Genomic DNA, 25,802 nt, shown 5'->3' on the forward strand with positions numbered 1-25,802 from the left:
CCACGTCTTCAGTATCCTTCCTGCAATACTACTCGGTTCATTCACCATCTCAGGGAGAAAAGGCCACGATTACTATTTGAGGAAAAAACAGCCTGTTGAAATCAATCTAGTCATCAATGAAACTGAACTTTCTGACTGACATAGCTAGACCCTTGTGTGAATGCCAGCCATGATCTTGATGTAGTATTGGTATAGTTCACTTTGATGCTCCTTACTTCCCCACATAACATTGGGATCCTGTATGTGCTGCCAGACAGGTTCATCTGACCTTCTATTGATTTCAGTCTATGACTTCCTGCAGTGACATTCACATTCCAAGCCAGAATGGGGCGAAAAGATTGATGTGGCTATAGAAATTTAAATCTTTAGAAAAGTTACAGCCCCAACTCATAGAAGGTCAATCCTTTAGTCGACAAGAACTGTTCAAATGTGGAATAAGTGAGATGAGCAAAAATCCAGCTCCGAAATGTTAAATATGGAACAGAAAAAGCATCATTTTAAGCACATAAAATTGATTGTAAACATACAGCTCTTGTTGTTGTCTAGCTACAGTGTGAAGAAAAATGTACATTTAAAAAGCTTATCTTCCCAATTCATCCATTCCTAACGTACTAAACTTTATTTAATTTAGTGATTCATCGGGTTTATTGCCTTTCCTCCACTTAGCAGTGAATGATATGCAAGTTATAACCCCACTTTGACTCCCATTTCCTTTCTTCACAGTCTAATCTTGTCCCATCAGTGGCTCCAGCTGTGCCCTTTACCCCCTGAGAGGTTTTCACCGTTGATAGAGGAACTGGTAGCATTAATAGGAGGCCAGCCTGCCTGCAGGATCACTGGCACAAAATCATTGCTCCCCGGTCTTTAAAAGCTTTGGTGTGTAAATGGACCAAAGTGTCTAAGATGATGCATGGGTCCCCATGCCAGGCTGTCGGGGTTGATAATGATGTTACTGTGTTGGCAAGCAGAGCAGCTCGACCGCTGCTAAATGGCTAGACATAGGGTGACACAGGGGCTGACCAAGACAGGCCACGTTGTATCTGGCCTTCTATTTAATGAAGCTGTAAAGCTATCAAGGCACAGTTCTGTGTCAGATAAGCCTCGATGCATTGTATGCTGAATTCATCTGGCCCTGCAAAATGTAATATAAGCCACTGAAGTATAACCCTGATGGCAGGAACATATCTCTATCACATCAGTCTCTCCTGTATTGTGACAGTATATTGCAAACCCTAGCTGTGGGAGAAAATAAAGGGAAGCAATCAGTGGGTTCAATTGAAGTATTGTTTTTTGTTGGTTTATTATTCCTTTCTTTTTACTGCTGGTCTTGGCTTAAATTGGACAGCTGCATGCTTTTATTAGGTTCTAAAATGTACTGCACTGAAAGGTCTGACGCTGCAGTGCAAATAAACATTTTAGCATCACGCCTCTCCAGTGCTCGTAGGATGCCAGGACCAGCTGACGTTTAACGGCTATGCTTTTTTTTCTGCTTACGTTTTTTTTAATCATGTGACTGTCAACAGCCCAGTTTACTGTGTGTACTCTCTCAGCTGTGAATATATTGTGAAATGGGGACTCATACATACTGATATATATATTGACCAAACATTTTAATATGCCGATATGTCTTATTCTGTTTCAGCCCAGTCATTCAAAGAGTTCTCGCAGCTGTTGAACACCGTTGAAGAGGAAAGAAGACGCTTGGTAAGAATGCAATTTTAGACACCAAACAAAACCATAATTAAGATTTCAAACAGAAGCGCTGCAGTCTTTATTGCATCCGGTGATTGACAGCGATTTTTATAACTTGATATACAACAATAAAACAAAATCGCATTCACTAAAGCAAATATTGCCAATTATCTAGTTAATAGTTTCCTCTTATTTTATTTTGCATGCTGAAAGTACGTTCACTTTTAATCTGTTTGCTTTGCTAAATCCAAACATTTGATTTTAAACATGGATTTTTTGTCTGGAATTTATAGTAGTCAATCAAGACGATAGAAGTATCAGTGAGTTTGTGGTTGCAGTGGGTGGTCATATAAAGTTTTGCCGCAATGCTAATGATTAGTTGATGTAGTTGTAGCTCACAAAAAGCAAAACGGAACAGTAGCTGTTTTGTTTTACCATAATGAAATCAATTTGATTTGTTACTTATACTGAGTACTTAGTAGATCTGCTGTACCCTGTTGACCAGAGCATCACAGTCTCTAGTTACACAGCTTTACTAACTTAGTTTATAAGAACATAAGCTATTACTGAATTATAGAAACTGACATTCTTTAGAGGTTTTTATTCTTGGAAGAAACATTTTTCCTATGGGTTTCAGATGACTGGAAGTCAACAGAGCATAACATAATGATTGATACAGGTAGTAATATGAAAATACATTAAAACGGCAACGGAATGGAAAAACTTTGGCAAAACAATTTAAAGCCCCACATTTTCTTTGATGGATTTTTGAACTAAGATCGTTGGCTTTTTTTTTTTAGCATGGTACAAAAAGTGGCAGTTATGGCTCCGGTTGGCTGGTCTAAAGGTCAGAAAAAAAGGCTTCCAACTCCGCTGAATGCCTGCAGACAAACCAGGCATGACATAAAGGGCAAGGGCATTGGAGGGGGCCAGAGGGAGGGGCTTATGCCCCACCTGGTGTGAGAATGTTGCAGAACTGAGCCCACACACATACACACACACACCTCAACCAACAGTATGGCTTTTTTCTTGGAGGATAAGCAGTTGACAGCAGACACATTTTTTTGTGTGTTTGTCATAATTTAATTATTTGGCTAATGACAGTATAGAGATATCTGTTGAAAAGAACAGAGTATTTGTCTGTGCACGCCTCCACGTCATCTTATCCATGCATGGTTTTTCTAGTGTGGATTAGTTTAGCCTTACCCCTAAAATCCACAAACTATTAGAAAGTACAGTTGTAGAGTATAAACAGTACAGTGAAACATAAAATGCTTGGTAGTATTTTTGCTTTTACTTTTACTTTATTTGTTTTAAAGTTGCACATCTTTAAAGTTTAAGTTTTACAACTTTATTAGTTCCCCTGAGTTGATGTTTTCATGCAGAAAAAGAACATATCCCGTGCCTAGCATTTAAAGGTAAAAGTAGCTGTTTATGAAAGTGGCACTAAGAGATGTCTCAAGGCAGCAATTACATTAGTCTACATACTTCAGCTGTACAGCTGATTTAAGAGGTCTGATATGCAAATGTTACCAGCTGCAGGTTAGCAGTTATAGGTTTTGCAATTACCTCAGACATTTTCATTAGGACTGTGTTCACCGTGACGGAGGAATCTACAAACTTTATACTGCCACGTTTTTTAGACTGCAGAGAGTAAATGTTTGATACCAAAACTTTTATTTGAGATAGCTCACTGAAGTTTAAGGTACAGATCTCACATAGGTTTGCATGTCTACAATATGTGGTTATTGTGGTTACATATATACAGCTATACTGACAAGCATTCACCCTCACATTCACACCCCACTTCTCACCCTATGGTAGCTGGGATGGGCTACGAGCTACCATATCAGATAAGTGATAGACGATGGATGGATGGATGGATGGATGGATGGACATGGCTATACTGTACCCATGCTTCTATGTTCTTGGATAGGCTTGCAATATATTTCTAAAATTATGTAAAGTTTCAGTGAATGTGAATGCGAATCTCACAGCTGACACTCAAAGCACAACTCAATTTATGATGGAAAGAGTTGCACTTAAAGAAATGGGTCACTTCTCGTTAGACTACATACCTTTAAGGAATATTGTGTCATCCTAATCATTTTACAAGAATAAAGGTAACATTAATAAATGTATGTCACCTGCGAAACATGTTTCTTTTCTTTTTTTCCAAAGCTCAGATGCCTACAAATGCATTAGATCATGCGTCTTCTTCGCAGTTAGTCAATTATTATTATTATTATCTATTTCACTGGCATCGCCAATTTTAACCAAGGTTAACCTTTTGTTTAACCAGGAAGTGAGCTCTTGAGATAAAGAATCTGTTTTGCAAGCCTGTCCTGGGTTGATAATGGCAACATTAAGCTAGCATGTTTTTTTGTTTGGTTTGTTTTTGGGGTGGTTTCACTAATCTGAGCTCCCAGAGAAAAACCTGCACAAGCACCCTAAGAGCTTCTTGCTGTGAGTCATTAGCAAAGCAACAATTGATAAATCATTATTCCATGTGCTCTTTGGATGTTGCATCAATGCAACACCCAAGGAGCATTTTCTATACGTAAACATAATTATCATCTAATAAAGAGCAGCAGGCCTTTCATTAGTGAGGTTGCCAGGCAGGCCCTGAGTCAGAAGGAGACTGTTTAAGAGCTTTGTATTTGAACTTTTTTGTATTTGAACAGTGATTGTGGAGATTTCGTCTGCTTTCACACAACATCAAAATTCTTACAAAGTTAATGTTCACTGTCTGGGCCCAGAATATGCTCATAGAAGTGATTCTTAATCTGGCGAGATTAGATGCCTGGATAAATAAAACAAATAAGCTGCTGATTCTTTTCACATTTCTAAGTACTTTGTTAGATTTGGGGGAAAAATGTTTTAAGAAACCCACATGCTGAAGAGGGATGCTTATCTAGTGCATTCAAATGTACCATCCTTTACAAGCGTCCATACACAACAAGTTGGGAGTGTCTGACTTTTCTCACTATTGCCTTAATTGGTGTGTCATGACCTTGTGCTTGAATAAGAGAAAGCAGCAGCTCTGACACCTGTGTTGCTCTGAGCTAGAAAGTAGTTCAGGAAGTGATGCAGAGCTTTCTAATTAAGACACCTGCATATACAGAGCATTAATGCAATGAAGAAAGTGCCAAAGTCTTCTGTATCGTAATTTAAATTCATATACCACGGGTAGTCATAATTGCTTGTTTGTGTGCCTGCAGCACCACTTCTAACAAACTTGATACTGAGTATGGGTGCATAGATGGTAGCATGAAATACAGCAAAATGTGTGTGTACGGTATATTAACTTGTGGGTGTGAAACACCAGTGTAACCTTAGAAATGAAAATCTTGGGCTATGATGGAACCAGTGGTGGGCATAAATGCTTCTTGCATGATTAGTTAGAAATATCAAAGGAAATAAATGTGTTTTGGATGCACTGAGAGTCTAAGGTTTGTACGGGTTATATATACAGGTTTGTCCTCTCCTGAATAAACATGCACTGTTGTTGTTTGTTTTTTGCTTTTTGTGTCTTTGTGTGTAATTCTCTTCCTCTGGGATGCTGGTGGTCATCTGGGGGCTGACAAAGAGGGTATAATTTATCTGTGCATTTATTAGGATACAACACAAATACTAGGAAGCTGACACTAGTGCTACTGTAGACATAAAATTAAAAATTGACAGGACAGATACATATTAAAGCACGTTTGCATGTGCATTAATATGTAAATATTATGTAGTCGTGTTATTTCAAAATGGTGAAAAAAACAAAAACAAGTCAAAATGACAAGCAGAGACAAGCTGAACTGGATAAGAGAATTTAAATGATGGCACAGCTAAGAATCCAAAGTCATAGAAGTAAATTTAATAAATCAAAGCGGCTATGGCTAGGCAAAGAAGCTATGGGATGCAGCACTTCATTCATCTTTGATAGATTTAATAAGTAAAAACATATTCATAGCACACACACACCCCCACTTTCCCCCCTACTTGCTTGAAAAGTATCCTCTTTGCATCATCTCGCCTCTCTTCACCTAGCAGTCTTCTGTCTCCTCAGATCTCTGGAATATGCAAGAAACAGGGTTCTAATCTCTGCACTTTGAGCTGATTGTAATGTGATGCAGGAAGAAACGCTTTTTCTTATGGTTTTCTTTCTTTCTTGTTTTTTACCTGTGTGCATTCTAAATCTCTTGGGACACAGGTGCAATGTAACTAATGCCTTAGATAAACTTTGTATTTTTTAAATCCCCATGGTGTGGAAAAAGTGACTTTTTGATATCGTTTTCCAAGAAGATTATTCAAGGATTTTGTTTACTTTGAACTGAATGCTGCCTTATTTTTTTCTCCATTGCTCCTATATATGAAATGGAAACTTTGAATGACTCACATGACTTGGGGCATAAAACTGTGAATGATGCTCCTCAGTAAGCTACAACAAGTACTTTGCTCATTTTTATAGAGCCAAACTGGTTATACTAAGTTCACTGATTGATATATACGTCCTAGTTTCCACTACAATAGCATCTTGATTTGATTTGAATGACCATTCAAATGCTTTCGGAAAGCTTTGATGAGTACAAGAATGTCATATTTGTCTTTTAATCACTCTTTTTTGTAGCAGATCAAATAAAAAACAAACTGCCCTCAAACTGTTAGCATACATCATTTTTGTACAGAGAAGGTCAAACATCCATAGATGACCACAAAACAAAAAACGAATGCTGTAGCACCCAGAATTTAAACACCTTTCAAGTCAAGTATAAAAGCTGATGAAAAAAGGTTAATGACACCACAGAGCTTATAGAGCTATTAAATTACTTGTTTTGCTATAAACGACATATTGGTGGCAACAAGCCAGTTATGTAGGAATAAAAGAAAAAGGGTTTAATATCAAACCCTTTAGATTATCTAACCTTGCAGTCAGTTTAGGTCTCAGCTGAAAATTAATAATAAATTCATTTTTATTTGAAATGATTAAAGGAATATAAAATAAAGTCGAGTTTCTGCCTGGTTTTTATGCTGATATCACAGCTATATAATTTTCTTGTTAGTCTCGATATGACAACTAAACAATATTTTTTTAAAACAGCTGGAGTGTTTTGTAAGACTATACTCAAAAGATTGAAATAACCCATTTACATAAGCAGTCAGACCCTTCACTTCATACTTGGTTGATTCACCTTTGGCAGCAATCGCAAACTCTAGTCTTCCTTGGAATGAGCCACAAGCTTGGAACAGCTTTCTTCTGGTTTCTCCTATTCTTGGCAGAATTCTTTTAGCTTACCTAGTTTGATGGAAAGTGTTGGTGGATAACAACCTTGAGGCCTCTCCAGAGATTCTCCTGACTCTGGCTGAGATACTCCAGGACTTTTACAGAGTTTTCGAAAAGCTGGTCCTGTGATTTCTTACTGGTATGCTTTGTTGTCAAAATGTAAAACGTGTCTGACTTGCCGTTTTGATACTGCCTCTAAGACTATGCTTGACTATGGGGACGACTGCGAATTGCGGCCAGATTGTGAAATTATATTTTCAGCATATACGCGCTTTTCTTTTCATGGTCTGAGAGTTTGTCATGTGCCTTTTGGCAAACTTCCAGCACGCTGTCATGTGCCTTTTTGTGATGAATGGCTTCCGCCTGGCCATTATACCAGAAGGCCTGATTGATGGAGTGCTGCTCTAATGGTTGTCCTTCTGTAAGTTTCTCCCATTTTCCCAAAGGAAATTTTGATCCCATTTATAGCGACCATTCGGTAATCTAGTCTGACCAAGGCCCTTTTTCCTCAGTTACTCAGTCTGGCTGCTGATCAGATCTAGTAAGTCCTTAGGTGCTTTCAAACTTCTAACATTTAAAAATAATGCGCCATGTTGTTCTTTGTAGCATTTTTAGTCCTCTTGAATTTTCCCTATAGCCTTTTATGGATGTTCAGGGAGATTATATCCCTCTGTCTCATTGTTTGGCTTCCCCAGCTGTGAGACCTTAAATAAACAGTTACATGACTTTCCATTTAATTGAATTAGGTAAAAGTTGACCACAGTGAAAATCACCGATAGAAGTAGAATAAACCAGAGCCTAACTGCAATTCTAATAAAGTCTATTATAGTCGAAGTCTAAATAGCAGACAGGTATCTCACACTGAACTACAAAGATGCAACAAAAAGTACTTCACAGCTTTTAATTCACAGTCACCTTTTCACTGTTACTGTGTGGCAATACACAAAAAGGAAACTCCCTGAATCTCTTCCAGATCCACTGTCACAGTTTATGCATCTGACTGAGACAAACCAGGAGAAAAGTACAGATAACCAGAAAGTTTCATCTCAGTCTTTACAGCAGTTGGTCTTCAGAACGTAATTAGCACATCTCAAGCCAACACATGTTCACCAAATGTATGAAACATTTCCTAACAAGGAGACTATCCTATGCTCAAACCATGAAATATTGTGAGATATATCAGCTGAGACTTGACTCTCTGCTATTGTTAAACCACAATCACTGCCAGATGGTGTTTCTATTTTGCAGGTTTGTTTCCCCTAATAGATTACAGCAGACAGATGTTCTTGCAGCCACACATTAGTAAAAAGAATAGAAAAAAACTTGTCATGCTCAGACAGAGTAGTTGAAAACTTTCAGAAGCTGGCTTTGGGGGGAAAAAAAGGAAGAACCCCTCCATCTAGTACCGTTTCACATCTGGACTGAATCTGTAAGAAAAGCACAGACTGATGAGAGTGACTAAAAATCAGACTGGATATAGAGGAAATATGCATGTCTCAAATCAAGGTCCCTGTCATTTCTGGAGTATTATCTAGCGTGCTTTAAATCTAAGTTGCCTCTGGTGCTTGGACAAAACTCTTACCAGTAGCACAATTTCTGCAGGGTTTGTCAAGCATGAAGCTTTATATTGTCTGTTGGCTCAGCAGGCAGCCAGGCCTAAAATCTTTTTGCTTTGTGGCTTGTGATTGGCTTGTCAACTACCCAAGTGTGTTATTCCTCTTGAAAACTTCCCAAATTCTATCCTGGTAAAAAGATTTCTGCTATTATTCCCCAGTTGATAACCCTCCAACCATAAGAGAAATAGTGAAAATGGTTAAAGTTCTGCATGGTTTGAGAAGGTTCAGCATTGTTGAGCATGGATGGCATTAAGGAGAAGAAGGGCAGTGCCCTGATGTTGGGGCTCTTGGAGTGATATCAGTATCCCCTGGGATAAGGCTGCGCTGAAAAACACATTGAGTTTTCATGGTGTTGTTGCTTCTGAAATGGAAGAAAAATCAGGTATACTTTTATATTTTGGTTACCTTAAGAGCAGCATAATATATTTGGGGGTTGGGAACAACTGAATTGCAGTTACTTTAAAGAACAGGCATGCGTAAACACATTAGTAGATAAATAGCCCAAATATTTTAGTCACCTTTTGCACAAATGTTCCCTTTGATTGCAGTTTGCCTTTATATTCGAAATGAAATGTTTCAGAAGATTCTGTCTCTCAACTTGTTACATACTGATGCTTCATCAGGACACCTACCAAGACAGCACAGTAACTCAAGCAGCGCAGTGGCTCAGTGTCTGCTGTCACTGCTGTGTGGAGTTTCCATGTGCTTAAGTAGTTTTCCTTTGGAAGTCTGCGTTTCTTCCACTATCAAGAACTTCCAAGGTTTATTGTTCTGTCATTGTGCCCTTTACGAAGACACTAATCTGGAGATGGAAGAATAGCAGCCAACAGACATTCACAGAAGAAGACGGGTATGTTGTGGGCAGCATAATTGCCCAACTTCCCACTGCAAGACTGGAGCTGGAGTCTATTCTTAAATTTTCCAGACTGCAACTACTCCTCCACAGTTATTTAAAGGAGTATCAAGAGCATTAAAATGCAATGTATACAATGTCTATATATATATATATATATATATATATATATATATATATATGTATATATATATATATATATATATATATATATATATGTATGTATGTATGTATGTATGTATGTATAAATATATATATATATATATATATATATATATATATATATATATATATATATATATATATATATGTATGTGTATATATATATATATATATATATATATATATATATATATATATATATATATATGTATGTATATGTATATATATATATATATGTGTATATATATGTATGTATATATGTATGTATATATGTATATTTGCGTGTGTGAGAGAGAGAGAAATACACTTCTCAAATTCATTTCCCCCTTTATTAAAGAAAAGCATTCCCTAATAGTCCCTCAGCTGCATGTGATGCATTTATTCCCCATATTGAATTTCCTTTGGTTTACAAGTCATTCACAGACATGCAATTATACATATTTTGTGTCTTTGCCTGACATTAAATGCAAAAAGTGTGTCTGTGGTGAGCAATATGCTGCTGCTGTTTTCCCAGGATTTAACAGTACAGTAATTCTGCTATGTGGGTAGCTTGTGTGCTGGCCTGTGAACTGAGGAATGTCCCGTTGACCCTGAAACAACACAGTGAAATAAAGACAGTCATTGTTCTGAGGCACATTCATGGTGGCTTGTTTAATGAAAGTCTGAAAAGCATTTGGAGTGAACATCATCAAACGGTTGTGCTACACGCCCCAAAGCTAAAGTAAACCTCAGTTAGTATGAGCAAAAATTTCTCTGTTTATCACCCACTCTGGTTAATACATGCCGGCATGCTATGGCTATGTTATTTGTTTAAGAAATCCTCCACATGCAGTGTTTGACTGAAATTCTTTATTGCAATAGATAAATGTCATTTTAATTTTAGATATGTTTTCCTTAAATCTACTGAGGTTTATATCAAGACTTTGTAATAATAATGGATTGCATTTTATATAGCACTTTCCAGGGCCTTCAAAGCACTGTACAATTCCACTATTCATTCACTCTCACATTCACACACTGGTGGAGCTACAAGCTACAGTTGTAGCCACAGCTGCCCTGGAGCAGACTGACAGAAGCGAGATCCGCAAATCCCCACTTGGAATACTTTTAGGATATTTTCTTGGAAAAGAAAATATGTTCACAGTAAAGGATCTGTCCTATTTCATGATTCATTTTCCTTCTTGTGACAGTCACTTTTTACTTCCAACTAATGTGCTAAGTAACGATAATGCTTTAACAGCATAGCACCCCCCCCTCCCCAAACCAATTTTCTCATCAAAGCAGGCCATGTTGATTGGTACTGGTGCATGGAAGTTGTGACTTCCGATCATGCAGTGAGTGATAGAAACCAGAGAAATAACCTGAAAGAGTTGAAGATTGTCACTGTTTTGAAACCAGTTCATAACACACTAGTGTGATTTCTTTCCTCTTCATTGCTCTTGTTATCTTTATGCTTTCTGCTCGTTACTGTATGTTACACTTGAGTAAAACAAGGTCACTGATTCATCTGATGGAGAGCATTTTCTCAGTGTCTGGAGACAGCTGCTTTTCCATAAGTGTGGAAACCGAGGCAACCACCAGAAGAGCTGTTTACTGATATGATGTATTTTTCTGTTGCTGGTGTCTTTTAAGGAGACACTGAGCCTTAAATGCTTAAATGCTTCACCATGGAAAGGAGTTTTGAGAGTGCAACATGCATGCAAGAATTAATGCAGAATATGTTTAAAAGCTACATGTCTGCATGTTATTTCATTAGAAGAGTGATTTCACTGGTAAAGTATGTAATAGACACGCCAGTCCAACGTGTCAGTTTGCCTCTCCAAAGCGTGAAATGGACACACATGCAGCACCAGCAGGGCGAGATAAGATATTAAAAGCCAAGAAGTCGGTAGTGAGCAAAAAAGTGGGAAGTACATTTCAGGCTCCTTAGTCGCCAGAAACGATTAAGCTAGGCAGCTAATATGTTTTTGCATGAAAATATGTTAATAAGGTCTGTTTAAACACTTTCCTGTTGGCATGAAATAAAATATGTCCCTCTGCAGATTACTGCAACTTCTGCATGCGTGTAAATTTCACACTTTGGAGAGGCAAAGCGTGAAATGGCAAAGTGTGAAATGCACACGTATCTGTTAAATGTTTTGCCGTGATACTGAGGCTACGTCCACACGTACGCGGGTATTTTTGAAAACGGAGATTTTCCGTTTTAAAAAATAATCCCGTCCACACGTAAACGCAGAAATGAAGAAAAACGCTGCTAGGAACATGCCAAAGCAACAGGTGGTGATATATTCCTAACCGTGTAGAAATGTTGGCCAATCCGAAGTCTAGAAGCCTCGGTGGGAAATAGTAAACAAAGATGGGGCATAGAAGCAGAACCCAGTGGTATGTGTGGAGGGACAGTAACTGTGTGTGTATATATAAGCATTTAAACACTGCAGAGAGTACAAGTAACAGTATTGTAGAAATTCATTTCACCGAAACAATAACGTGGCGCACAGTGTGACGTCAAAAAAGGCGCACACCTTTGACGCTGCGTTTTCTCCGTTTTTCTCCGTTTTTCTCGCAAAAACTGAGTTTTCTAAAATATCCACCCTGGCAGGCGTTTTTAGAAATCTCCGTTTTCAGTGACCGAAAACGCCATTTACGTGTGGACGAAAGGTGCAAACGCATAGAAAAATTTGCGTTTTCAAAAATACCCGGGTACGTGTGGACGTAGCCTAAAATTCATCGTCATCGTTTTAGAAAGTCTCCGTTTTCAAATGTATGCGTTTTCAAAAGAGCGTTTTCAAACCGCTGCGTTTTTCCTTGAGGAAAACGCCATCTCAGTGTGGACGGAAGGCCAAAACGGAGAGAAAACGATGCGCTTTCAAACGAAAACGCATTAGTGTGGACGTAGTCTGAGGCTACGTCCACACGTAACCGGGTATTTTTGAAAACGCAGATTTTTCTATGCGTTTGCACCTTTCGTCCACACGTAAACGGCGTTTTCGGTCACTGAAAACGGAGATTTTTAAAAACTCCTGCCAGGGTGGATATTTTTGAAAACTCAGTTTTTGCGTTTACGTGTGGACGAGAAAAACGGAGAAAACGCAGCGTCAAAGGTGTGCGCATTTTTTGACGTCACACTGTGCGCCAGGTTATTGTTTCGGTGAAATTAATTTCTACAATGGCAGACTTACACAAAATACCATTACTGTTTTTGTATATATCTTGGATATATACCATTACTATTTTACTCTGTGCAGTGTTTAAATGCTTACATATACACACACAGTTACTGTCCCTCCACACATAGGACTCAGTTCTGCTTCTATGCGGCATCTTTGTTTACTCTTTCCCACGCAGGCTGACTTCTGATTGGCCAACATTTCTACACAGATAGGAATATAGCACCACCTGCTGCTTTGGCATGTTCCTAGCAGCGTTTTCCTTCTTTTTTGGCTTTTACGTGTGGACGGGATTTTTTTTTAAAAACGAAAACGGAAAATCTCAGTTTTCAAAAATACCCATGTACGTGTGGACGTAGCCTGAGATGCTCACTCACTCATTGCCAGGTGTACTAACTTTTACGGTCTTTTAAGATTTAGCATGCTAGTTAGGCTTCGACACACGTTATTATGACGAATAAATATTACTGCTTTTTAATTACCAAGTAGCAATTTCTAAATTAATTTACAATAATGTATAAATAACCTTGTAAGATTTACCAAAGTGTTATAGATTTTAGCACATTGTTTTATTATTGTTTTGAGTTCCAGGTATTGCTCATATTTTAAGGTACTGGTAAGGCCCAAATGTTACTCAGGAAAACTAGGTAAGAATATCTGTTTATCACCACTTTATAAAAATCACGAATCCACATTTAATCTAAAAACCTTTTCCATTTTGTGGCTCTTTTAATATTGCAGCTCTTTACCTGCAGACTGTTTGATACATAGGGATAAATGTGTGCAGACAGCAATCACAGCAGCCTCAAACTCTGGTAGCAAGAAAGGTCAAGCAGTCTCTAACTGTGCTTAAAACAAACAACAGAAAATCCTCATGGGACCCACAAACCAGCTACTATCTCCATTTCAGCAGTTTCTTTATATCCTTGCTTAACAGCTTACTCGCCAATCAGATGTGTAGGGCAAACGTGTCACATCTATCCTCACACTGTTGTGTTACTTTGTCTGCAGCAGGTTTGCTTTTATTTCATAGCTCATAAAAGTTAGGGAAGAATAGCTTTGCAGCTTGCTGCAGGTGCCACTGCTGCACTAGATAAAGATTTAGCTCAACGAGATTGTTACCCCCCGACACACACACACACACACACCTTCTCGGCAAAACAATCTGCAGAGAGAATGACAGACACGCATATCTATTGCAGTCCCTCTTCTAATAAAGGTTGTATCCCATTGTCAGCATGAAATAGAAAGTTTTATTTTGTCATGATGATACGGACGATAATGTTTATTATGCATTTAACACACTGTATTAATTAGGTTTTGGGGGCTTTGCTTCCACATCTTTAATAAGTTTGACTAATTCCTTTTTGGTTGCTGCTGCTATCACTGTGGTTATTGGTGTGGTGTTATTGTTGCTGATATTTTTATTTGATGCCGCCGGGTGTTACTAGGTGTAATACAATTCAGGACAAAGAAGTACAGACGTCTAGCACGCAGTCTTTTTCATGTAGGGCACACCCACTCATGTTATTGCATTTAAAGGCTGCGCCAGCAGTGCTTGTTAACATTCCTCAGATAGTCATCAGCAGTATTTCTCTACTGGTTTTTACACTTAATAAATTTGCACAATTATACATTCAAATTAGCTTCATTTCAGCCCCAAAGGCTTTAGATGACCATTTATAACTGACAGCTAAACAAAGGTGGGAACCTAAATGGGAAAATTAAATCACCTCCAAGAACAAAAGCCACTGTAAGCATGCTTAGTTAAGCCAATAACTTAATATTTATCACCAGGAGACTTATTCGTGCTGCAAAGGAAGAAGGACTGCTATTCTAGCAGATAACATTATATTATAACAAATAGATACTGACCAAAATCTGCTGATTGATATGATTCTTTCTTATAATATATAATAAACAAATCAAACAGATTAAAATTAGGAAGTTTTTTTGTATTTTTCTCGTTAGATGTTAAACATTCTGGAAAATTGTGACCTGTTTCTGTCACAGGATTTTACTAAATTGTCACAGTTGACAGATTTTCACTTGCAAGCACCCACCGATAAAACACCTTCTTGTCAGGGCCCAGTTGGCTTTTTACAGAACTGTTTTTTCCGCCTGGAGCCACATTTTCTTGGAAATTGTGCGTGAGGGTGAAACTGCTACAACAACAACAAACAGAAATATGCTTTTTTATTTGAAAGATAGTGCAGCACGGTGGCCGAGCGGGTTTTTATGACGCCTCTTCAGCCAGAGAAAAATGGCAAGCCCGGTGTGTATGCATGTGGGTGAGTTTGTGTGTATTCAAAAACCAAGAGATTCAGTTGATTTGCAATGAAGAAGCACGGCTTTAGGTGTATTAAGTTGGAGTTTCATTGTGAGGACGCTGTCAAAACGGAACGGGCAAAAAACCTATAAAAGTTATTTACTACCCTGTTATAGACTTACATACTGAAACCAGTGAGACGGCGCTATATATAGTTTAATGCTAGAGTGATTATAAACTGCAAGTGAAATGCACCAACACAACCAAGGAACCACGGCCACAAGATATGCACTTTAAGCCATTCTAGACGATCTGAAACATAATAAATAGTATAAATATTTGCATAGAATATGAAATGGTTTTACCCAAAATGTGTTTTAGCAGCAGTTGTAAGTCATAGAGGTGAACATGAGAGGTGCTCTTCTAATAAAAGCTGACCTAAGTAATGATTATTTACAGGCTTTCTCTGCAGTAAACATATATTAAAGAGGAAACTTAAAAAAAAAGTCTGATATCCAGCAGAATATTTTTATTAAGGGAAAGATGAATGATACATGATGTTTCCAAAGGGTTTAAAGTTGATATTCACATTTAAACTGGTTCTAAAGATGTGTTTGAAAGGGGAAAATTTGAATTGGTACACTTCACAGTATTCAATTTGAGCTGGCCTTGGTGGCATTCTGGTCGGCCTCTGCAAATTAACCTCAGAGTAACACTTTTGATCTGCTTGATGTTTAGACTGGTAAAAGCAGGAGCATGGGAAATACAGCACATTGACATTCCTCTCCCTATCTGATAATGAAATTGCTTAGCGCTATTGCATCCTTTCAAGCATCACACTGTGCTCGCTCATATGGATTTAATCCTGTTGAGAGAGGCTGTTGCTGAGGGCATTCGGCACAATGCCAGTTTGAAAGTAATCCATTGAGTCTTAAATAAGATGGCCTCTTTCAAGTTTAACTGTCTGAATCAGCTTATTGGAAGATAATAATCAAAAGTGATCGGAAATCTTGAACATTTTAAATGTATTTTCCATTGCTTTGAATGTAATATGCATTAACTGACACAAGAAGTAATCACGCTCCTATTATATCTAAATCCTGTCAGATTTCAGGTAGCAGGCGCCTTCAAGGACAATTAAACTCAACAGTCATTGTCTCAGAAATCCAGAGAAGAACAAACTTGATATTTTTATCTTTCTTTCAGTCGCTTTCAAATATTAGATCATAATCTCAAAAGCCTGGAGTGCTGTGTATTTAATTGTCCTGTCTATTTAGCTGAACATGAAAAAAGTGTCGTTCTTGCTGTTGAGACGGTAGATAACACAACGACTTCAATACGACTGGAGGATTCTAACAGCTAAGAGATTATATTTTTATATAACAGATCTGATGACCATCAAATGTCCTCTGTGCTTCTGGTGGAGTATTACTTGTAACCAAAGTGACTTGATTTATCTTACAGAGCTCCATTATGCTTTTAAAAACCCCTTCTGGTGATGAATCATTTTGCAGGTTGCAAGATGATATTTTATATGTGAAGCACTTCCTACTTCAAATTTCCATCAAGCACCTGATTTTAGATGAAGGTTAAAGACTAAATAATAGGTTAAAATGTTCAATTTTGTTTTAATATAACCTGAAATTATTTCAAATCCCCCAAAATGTTATTTGACTCAAAAAGAGTAATTAAAAAAACGCACAAGCTCAAAATTACTGGACAATAGATTCTCAAGGTGCCCTGTGGTATCTGGCATGAAAACCTTTGCAGCAGAGACCTTAAATCCGGGCAGATGCTAGCTTGAGCCACCACAATCAGACTTATTACAGTACATCCCCCAACTCCCTTACCAGTTCATGGTTTGTCTTTCCTCCTATTTTCAGTTGTCTCGACAAAATAATTTGGCTTACCTACTCATCCTCATCTGTTCCCTTCATGTTTAATATATGAGGGACAAGCTGTTATTCATTTATGTTTGAGTATTCACAACATTTTGCTGGAATGCTGTATGTTGTATGAGTAATTGATTATAGTATTAAACAGTAGAAGTTTCGAGATGTTGTGGTTTTGAAGTTACTGTACTGTGCAAAAGTCTTGAGCTACTCCTCATTTGTTTTATATGTTATTGGTTTCTGATTTTCTGTTTTGAAGTCTGTTCTGTTTTTGTTCTGTTTTTTAGTGTTGTTACTATTAGGGCTGTTCAATATAACGATATATATCAGATGACGATATAAAAACGTCTATTGTTGCATTTTAAGCTATCGTTTGTTTTGTGGTGTCGTAAAATAAACTGTTTACGGCAATATTTTTTCATTATTTTGATGGTCACTGTAGTGGCTATTAGAGATGGACCGATATTACGTATCGGTATCGGTCCGATACTGACCCAAATTACTGGATCGGATATCGGCGAGAAATAAAAAAATGTAATCCGATCCATTAAATATCAAAAAAGCACCTCACAAAACTTGCTACACGGCGTAACTCGGCTCATAACCTAGCACGTCGCAGCAGTATGCATCACGTGATAGAGCGGCTGTGTGTATTTGTAGCTTCGCTACCAAACCAGCATTTCATCTCCGAGGAAGTTATCCCAGAGAGAAGTAAAGCAAGTGTGTAAGTTCATCTCTGAATGTTTGTAAAGCATTTTAGCGTTAAGCTTAACAACCGATATATGGAGCGACTGCTTCTCTCTCTCTCTCTCTCTCTCTCTCTCTCTCCTGCTGCTACTTCAATCGTGAAACTGCTTAATGATCAGCTGATCGGCTTTTCTGTCGGGAGTCTCTCTTCTTAGTTTTTGGCCCACTTCTCACCAGAAAGAGGAAACCAGCGGTTGAACAACAGCAGCACTATTAAGCTTGATAAGCTGTTGTTAGAATTTATTTAATATTACTTTCTACACCAGGATCTTTTTCTACATAGCTGGTAACTGTGCAGGGGCGGATCTAGCAAAGTTTAGCCAGGGGGGCCGATAGGGCATGAACAGGGAAAAGGGGGCACAAAGACATACTTTTCTTTCTTATTCTCATTTAAAATGTCTAGCTTTTAATAAATAATTATCTGAATCTTACACCCAAAGTTTTAATCTGATGTAAAATATATAGTAGTCCATTACTGTATATAGTAACTGTTAAGTCTAATATACCCTAGTAAGCTATACTACTTTTTCCTTTGGGAAGATACCATCTGTGCAGTCTGCAATTCTGTTGAAGAAAGATGTTGAATCTATTTAATTATTCTTGAAAAATAATTTATTTCTGTGCATTTTTCCCCCTGCATCAAATTAAATTTGATTACATCGATTAAGCATCATGAGGTGGAGGGTGGTTCCCTATTTTTTTTTGCTGGGAGTTTGCAACCCTAATAGTTAGGTTGCTTAATATTTCTGCTAAGTACTCTTTAAAATACCAGAATAGGGAGGATGGAGTAGGTTTAAGTTTATTAGATTGATTGGTTTTGCTGAACTATGAAATATTTTGGGCGCAGTGTATTTTTTACATACAGGTATAACAGAATAGCTTTAGTGTTGTTATTTATTTAAACTTGAGTGTAAACTTATACAAAATGCAGCAAGATATTAAAAAAACGTTTTATTGATTAACCCTTTAGAGCCGGTCGGAGCGGGCACGCTCTGTTTTGCGTAACTATTTTTAAATCCCGGTAGCTCTGCAACCACGTAAGCTAGCGCAATAATTTTTTTTGCATATGAAACCGGAGGAGTTGTACTTACATCTTATGCCATCAGCTTGTCCTAGGTCACAGTTTCCTTCCACATATAGCTTTGCAAAAACTGCATAAAAGCACTTGCAGCAACAAAAACATAATATTCCAGAAACACGCTTTGCCGATCCGATCAGCTGTTCATAACACTTCCTACGTTGGAATAGACGTCAGCGCGAACTTTTGCATGTCCGCCATTACCTGCCCGAAACCAGAAGTGACGTCATTTTCGCGGAAATGTAGTTTTTTTTATCATCAGGGCCTCAGGGCCTATACTGGTGTTTTTATAAGTTATCTTTGACTTTATGACTTTCTGTGTCTTTTCTGGGATGCTTAGGACTAATATTGCACTGCTGGAAATAGTTTATTTTGATGCATATGCTGCTTTTTTGCAAATTTGCAGTATAATATTTATTTTCGTTTTTCCTGCAGTGTATAAAAATTGGTGTATTTCAAAAATAAAACTATGAAGACACTCAAAATAAATCTCCTGTGGTAGGAAACTATTTTGTGCAACTTTTTTGTATTTACAGTTTTGAGGGATAAGGCTCTTAAATTTCTCTAACTAGAAATATATGTTAAAAAAGCAAAAATGATTTTCAATTTTTTTGTAGTTTATTGCACTTTTTTGCAATTTATGTAATTACTATGCACTTAATGAATACATATTATTAAAATCTGGGCTATAATGGTTGTATTGATGTATAGCAACTTGAAATGCTCCCAAAAATGGCTCTACAGCATGTAAACATATAATATAAGCTCTGGCGGACTTGGTTCTATGGTAGGTCTTAAAGGGTTAAAAAATACACTATATTGGATTCATATCGGTATCGGCAGATATCCAAATTTATGATATCGGTATCGGACATAAAAAAGTGGTATCGTGCCATCTCTAGTGGCTATATTAATTTCTTAAAGTTCTCTCTTTCTCTTATATTTAATATAACCACACTACAGACAGACAAGCGCTTGTTTTTATGCGTTGTCGTTATTTCCACATAAACCTTTCACAATAAAGCTCAAGATCCTGTTGAGACTTTTCAAAATAAACTGAATCACGTGAAAGATCTAGAGTATTTACAGATGAGAAGCAAAAAAGAGCCGTCAGGTGCTAAAAAATAAACCTTCGACTCAAACAGAACAGGCTTTTCCCCGCAGCACGCTGTGTAATAAATACTCACAAAGAAAACGGCGGCTGTTACAACCTATGTCTAAAAATGTATAGTTTCATGCATCGGTTAAAACACTCGACTCCAGCTACATGACGCCCAGCTGGAAACACTTCCCGCAAGACGAGCTGCCCGAGATTCACAGAATTTACAGAATATGTTACATTTTTGTGATTTATATCGTTATCGGACGATAGATGTCTTAATATCGGGATATGAGATTTTGGTCATATCGCACAGCCCTAGTTACTGTCACCATCTTTGTTATTTAAGCCAAAGGGGGCTGTATTTTAACAAGAGTGCTAAGTTATCAGCTAATGCTGGCAAGCTAGGTTAGAAAGCTACATCCATAAACATATACAAATAGAGATTTCTGCTAATTACTTGTAACACAATAACACGATAATTTCATTCAATTATTTTCAAATTAAAACACAGTTTTCTTCTCTCGTTTCTTGACATTTACTACAGGGACAAACTTAAAAAAAAAATCAGCTCTAAAGCTTAACATGGGTTTCATTTGAAGCCCTTTTGAACAGCTGCAAAATTTGTGACTATAGTGTAATTATAGTGCATTATTACAACAAGTAAAAGTTACATATTTACTCTACACGATTTTAACATCCACATCATAAAGGGAAAATGAAAACACTGCAGGCTAAAGAGATTGCATCTTCCTTTTCAAGTCACTCATTCTGGTTGGGTGATGGAGCTGACAGGGTTATTTTTAGACAGTGAAAATATGCTATGATTAATGGTTCAAAACAAAGACTCCATCTCGAGAAAGTCTGTGTTCAGAGGACTGTAGCTGGGAAGCTGATAGTCATTCTGAGCTGACACCACTAAATTAGTGCTGTTATCATAGATGTATCATAGAGCCCAGCCCTTAGTTTATCACTGGACAGAATAACACCTTAAATCAACCTTAGAGGCATGTCATTTATGGCAGTGCTTCCTGTGCTCCACCAGTCTGATGTCATCTGGTCTCGGTGGGTGAAAGCTCATACACAGAAAATTCAGAAGCACCTTAATGGCACCTTTTTGAACTGCTCACCTGTAGTTCAACATAGACTGTAATTGACACAGTGTATCTCAGCTTTTCAGTTTCTGTCTGGAATAAAAGCGGAGCGACTCCTCCAGAGACCTTTTTTCCGGTCACAGGAGAGGTCACCAGTATGTAGAGACATACTTCAAAAATTTAAATGCATTGCAGATTGAACTTGTAGAGCTGTGCTGCTGCACTGTGGTATAACTCACCAAGATTTGACAATACTGGTGCATCAAAGCTCATATAAAAAGGCTCCATTTTTGTCTGCCTCGCAAGACTATTGTTGAGTGCTTTATCTCATAGATCTGCTGCACTCATTTTGGTTCCGTGCAGTCACACATTGTTCATTGTCGCTTGCTTAAGAAATATTATTAAATGCGATTGCTCCATCTTCCACGTGTATTTTCAACTGTGTTCGACTTAAGCTGAATGATTCCATAATTTCCTGTGTGGCACATTTGTAGACCAAGCTTATTGTTAAAAAAGTGAATGGCTGCCAGATTACATTTTTGTGATATTTTTCTTTCTAATAATTCTTTTTGAAATAGTCTGAAGACTCGGGTTCTATCTTTCAGTCAAACTGACGTCTGTCTGTATCACTGCTTTCTTATGATTTTCATTTCAGATTCAGAATGCAGATGATGTGTTGATTACTCCTTTGGAAAAATTTCGTAAGGAGCAAATCGGCGCTGCGAAGGTAAGAGACCACCTACATGTGCAATTAGTAGCTGAACAGCGCAGGATATTTCATGTATTCTGACACGCTCACCTCCTCTCCTAACCCCCTTCATTTTCACTACAGTATGTAAATCATTAATTAAAAGTAAAATGTGACACTACCAAGAGAAGTGCCCTGCCCCTAATTAATGAGGCTAGTAGGGGGTATAAACAAATATGTTGCTCTGCAATTGTGATCTTAAACGGTATTAACTCTTTTTAGTTTTCTATAGTGGTTAGTTTATATTCATTAAAACAAGACATATTGGACATTTATTATTTCTGTATCCAACTATGTTAGTTAACACAAACTACATTTGACAGATTCCCCATTTTGAAAACCACATTAATAATACAATACTTTATCCCATGCCATATTTCACTTCACTTTTATATAAAAATAAACTTTTTTGTGCTGTGAAAAGGGCACTGCACGATAAAATTCTAGCTGCAAACTTTCAGCATCTAATATATTTCACCTTCACCCATTTTATAATCAGATTACTTTAAACCTGATACGTATAATGCAGTCCTCACTAACCTATTGCATACAGGCTTTTGATATCAGTAGGGGTGTTGCTTGAAGGCATCCTGGTTCCACATTGGACATGTTGTTGAGGCTGAAGCTGACTGCAAAGAACAGTGTGGGTTTGTTGCCACAAGCCATGCTTTCATTCCTGGCCAACGCAAAGGCATAAAATGAAAGTACAGCAGCTTGTTTGTGGTTATTCCCTTGGTGAGATCACACATGAACAAGCTTGTAGAATGCAAGCCTTTGCACTGCTCTCTCACACAGTTTGCAAGTTCATTCCTAACTTTATACTGAACTATGAATCATTTGCACATCTTTACACAACCCTGACCCCTGTGATGGTCAACCTAGCCTCAAAGTTAGACTCGCACATTTTGATTTATTTCACATGACTTGACAGCCACTGGTCTGTAAAAGCAGTCACCTTACTGTACGTCCAAAATAATGGAACAATCTCTCTTCACAGCGCTGAGGTGTGAACATAAATCATCTCCTTCTTCTGTCCAGACCAAATAACCGATGTCACTTCATGTCTTAGGCATCACATGTATCTACCATAATGAAAAAGCACATTTTGCTTCCATTTCTTTCTCTCACTTCCCCATCACAGTGTTCAGTGCAATTGCATTGACTGACTATGTTTATAAAATGGTTCCTTAAAAGCCACAGCCACTGTCACTCCCACTGCTGCTTATTTCCTCCGACCACTTTCTCCTAATGGCTCTCTCCTCCTACGGCCTATCCCCCGCTAAACATTAGCCCAACTAGCATGAGATAAAAGGCTGACATCATGAGTGGCTGAGCAACTTTCCACTGTTCCGAGAATCTGGAGAGATCTGCAGGCTGTCTGACCCTTCCAGTTACTGCATTTCATGTCTGAGAACATAAGGTGGACAAATTGGGAGCTCTTGCCTTATATGGGTGTGCTGCGAGTAATCCCAAAGAGGTTACGTACCACTGTATCAGCTTCTTAGGCACAAGCACAACACTTCCATAGCAGCAACTCACTAGCAGATTGACTGCAGCACTATAGGACATATTAGGCACGGTCTGCTTAGCACAAGGCTGATCCAAATGTTTGGAATGAACCCCCTCAAACTTCAGTGCAGTGTACTGTAAATACACATGCTTCCAGAACTCAAACAATCACATATTTTCACCGGAGTACCATATGCACTGGCTGCCAGACTGTGATGTAGAACTGAAATTGTTGTTACACTTCTTCTTTTTACTCTCAGGTATATGTTTCTGCTGCTTTCCAGGGAACACAAACAATACTTTCAGAACTGAAATAAGAATTGAGAATGATCCTAGTTTCTGTTTATTTATACTGCTACAGTGACCACAGTTTACTTAATGAAGAGTAAATATGATGAACAGTTTGCTTTGTTCACCATGTTTAGTGTTCAACTTCTAAAACATCTGTAATATTCATTTGTGTTTAATGAATATGAATAATGAATATTCAAAAGTAGGCCTGAAGTGTCACATAGAGCTGATTTTAAATTAGTACTAGAAAGCTTTGTGCACATTTAGGGGGGCAATGTGTGTGTATTTAGTGGTTGTCAGACCTTGAAATTTAAATAGGCCCCAGGGACACTTTGTCAAGGAAATACCAGGGGGTGTCTGACTGTGGGTGGCATTTTTCCTGTCTGAAATTTTGACACTATTATATTTCCTTCAAAGATCGTCTTCAACATTAGGGGCACTGTGGGGGTCCCACACTTGCTGAGTGTGAGGAATTAGTGCAAATAGACCCAATTGGGATACAGATGGCCACCAATGATTTGCAAGGTCCTACTGTACAAAGCGTGGTTAGACATCAGATGATTCTTAACTAGATTAGATATGACATTTCCATCTATGCTGCATAATCCTAAAATATGCTGCTGAGTCAAGGGATCAGTTAAAGTGGCCTGTGGATACACCTGCCAGGTGTGGCCAAAACATTTGCAATCACACAGATAGGAACAGTATATTTTTATACCTTCATTAACCTTGGAATTTTTCAATCAGTCACTAGATGTAGGTAAGTGCCTCTTTTCGTGCACTTGACTGAGAACTTTTACTTGTATCCAATATACTTTAAATTGTATTAAAATACTGGAAAACGGCCCACAGACAGTATAAAAGATGATTATAGCTACAGTGATGTCAACTGCTGATTTCTAAAGTCCTGTTTTTGAGCCTGAAGATAAGCGTTTTCACCGTTAGTTTCAAAGAACAGGACATAACAAAGAGGAATGGACTGACTGTAAAGCTGCTTGCTCACTGGCTAATGACTCGTCAATCATAAGTAGTTAGCTAATCAGCATACCATAGACAAGTCTAAACAGTGTGGCCAAGATGGCTAAGAGCATAAAGCCATCAGATAAGTCTTCAGATCTCTTCTGGTGTAATGCAGTGTAGGATGACTTTGTGTAACGCCATAGAGTAGCCAATTATGAAGTGTTTTTTACACTAAAAAATAAATGACATTTCATTTAGAGAGTTTCAAAAAAGTTCAACTTATCCGTAATTATATTAGGGATTTTTGAGCTATTTAAAAGCAAGAAATAGCAAGCTCCTTCCGTTAGCCATTGCTAGCAACAAACCAACAATTAGCTTTCTGTAAAAGCATGGGTTATGGCAGTGGGAAAAGATGGTGAATTCTCCTGTCAGCTCATAGTTTTGGTCCTGTCTGCCTGATTTAATCTGGCTTGCTCACCTGGCACTGAATCCCAGAATTGACAATGGAATGTTCCATGCAGTACAGCACGGAGGTGGATTTAACATGTTTTTATATTACAGACTAGACACTGTCTGGCCTTACAAGAGCCAAAGAAGACAAACTGCCTTTACTACCCTGCTCTGTTAGCTCTCATCGCAGCCATGAAAATGTGAAGTGAGCATACCTCCCCCACCAGCAGAACTTTTGAAACACTTCATTTTGAAAAAAAAAGAAAAAAAAACCCTGGGCAACATAGAGTTGTACACGTTTATGTGTCACTACTTCATTAATTATTCACAACAATCAATTAGTTGAAGCACAGACAAGCTGGTTGGGAGTCAGGAGCTGTCAAACACACAAACAGATTCACACTTTTACTGTGAAATAATTTGTTACGCAGCAGCTGTCTGATCAGACAAGTCTGAATATTTTTATGTTAAAAGTCTGATCCATTTATTAAAGTTAAAAATATTTGTTTCAATTTCCCCCTTAAATTCAAAGTCAGTAACAGCAGTTGTGGTTATGTGGTTATATTATTGCACAGATGTTAACCATAAAGAGTGGGACCTCTCAGAATATTAGTACTTATGAAAACATGGGAGCAGGCAATCTGATAATGAACTAGTTAGGGTGTTATTATTGTCTTGTTAAACTTCACAGAAGAGATGTTTCCTCTCAAACATATAGTGTTATCTTTCTATCTGATTTATTTCAAGGGCCAGTTAATCCAAATTACCAAAGCAGAGTTGACAGGCTTCAAATATCATCATCATATCATTTCCCTCCACAGCCCACAATAAATGTTTTTAAGTATTCTTGTAAGCCATTGTTTACTGCTTAAGATTACACTGACCATGATAGAGAACAGACTA

At 37.8% G+C, this 25,802-nt stretch overlaps 1 protein-coding gene across 2 annotated transcripts in view; it reads left to right on the forward strand.

The window, feature by feature from the left end:
* Window positions 1–25,802, forward strand: part of arhgap42b (Rho GTPase activating protein 42b) — a 77,991-nt gene that overhangs the window by 25,141 nt on the left and 27,048 nt on the right. For both annotated transcript variants that reach the window (XM_084951961.1, XM_084951962.1), the window contains exons 3-4: window positions 1,643–1,704; window positions 21,597–21,668. In XM_084951961.1, the coding sequence (XP_084808087.1) occupies window positions 1,643–1,704; window positions 21,597–21,668 (134 nt within the window). The remainder of the gene's footprint in view (window positions 1–1,642; window positions 1,705–21,596; window positions 21,669–25,802) is intronic.

This window comes from Perissodus microlepis, chromosome 14 (genome assembly GCF_051167445.1).
Source record: "Perissodus microlepis isolate ML-2025 ecotype Zambia chromosome 14, ASM5116744v1, whole genome shotgun sequence".
Taxonomy (NCBI): Eukaryota; Metazoa; Chordata; class Actinopteri; order Cichliformes; family Cichlidae; genus Perissodus; species Perissodus microlepis.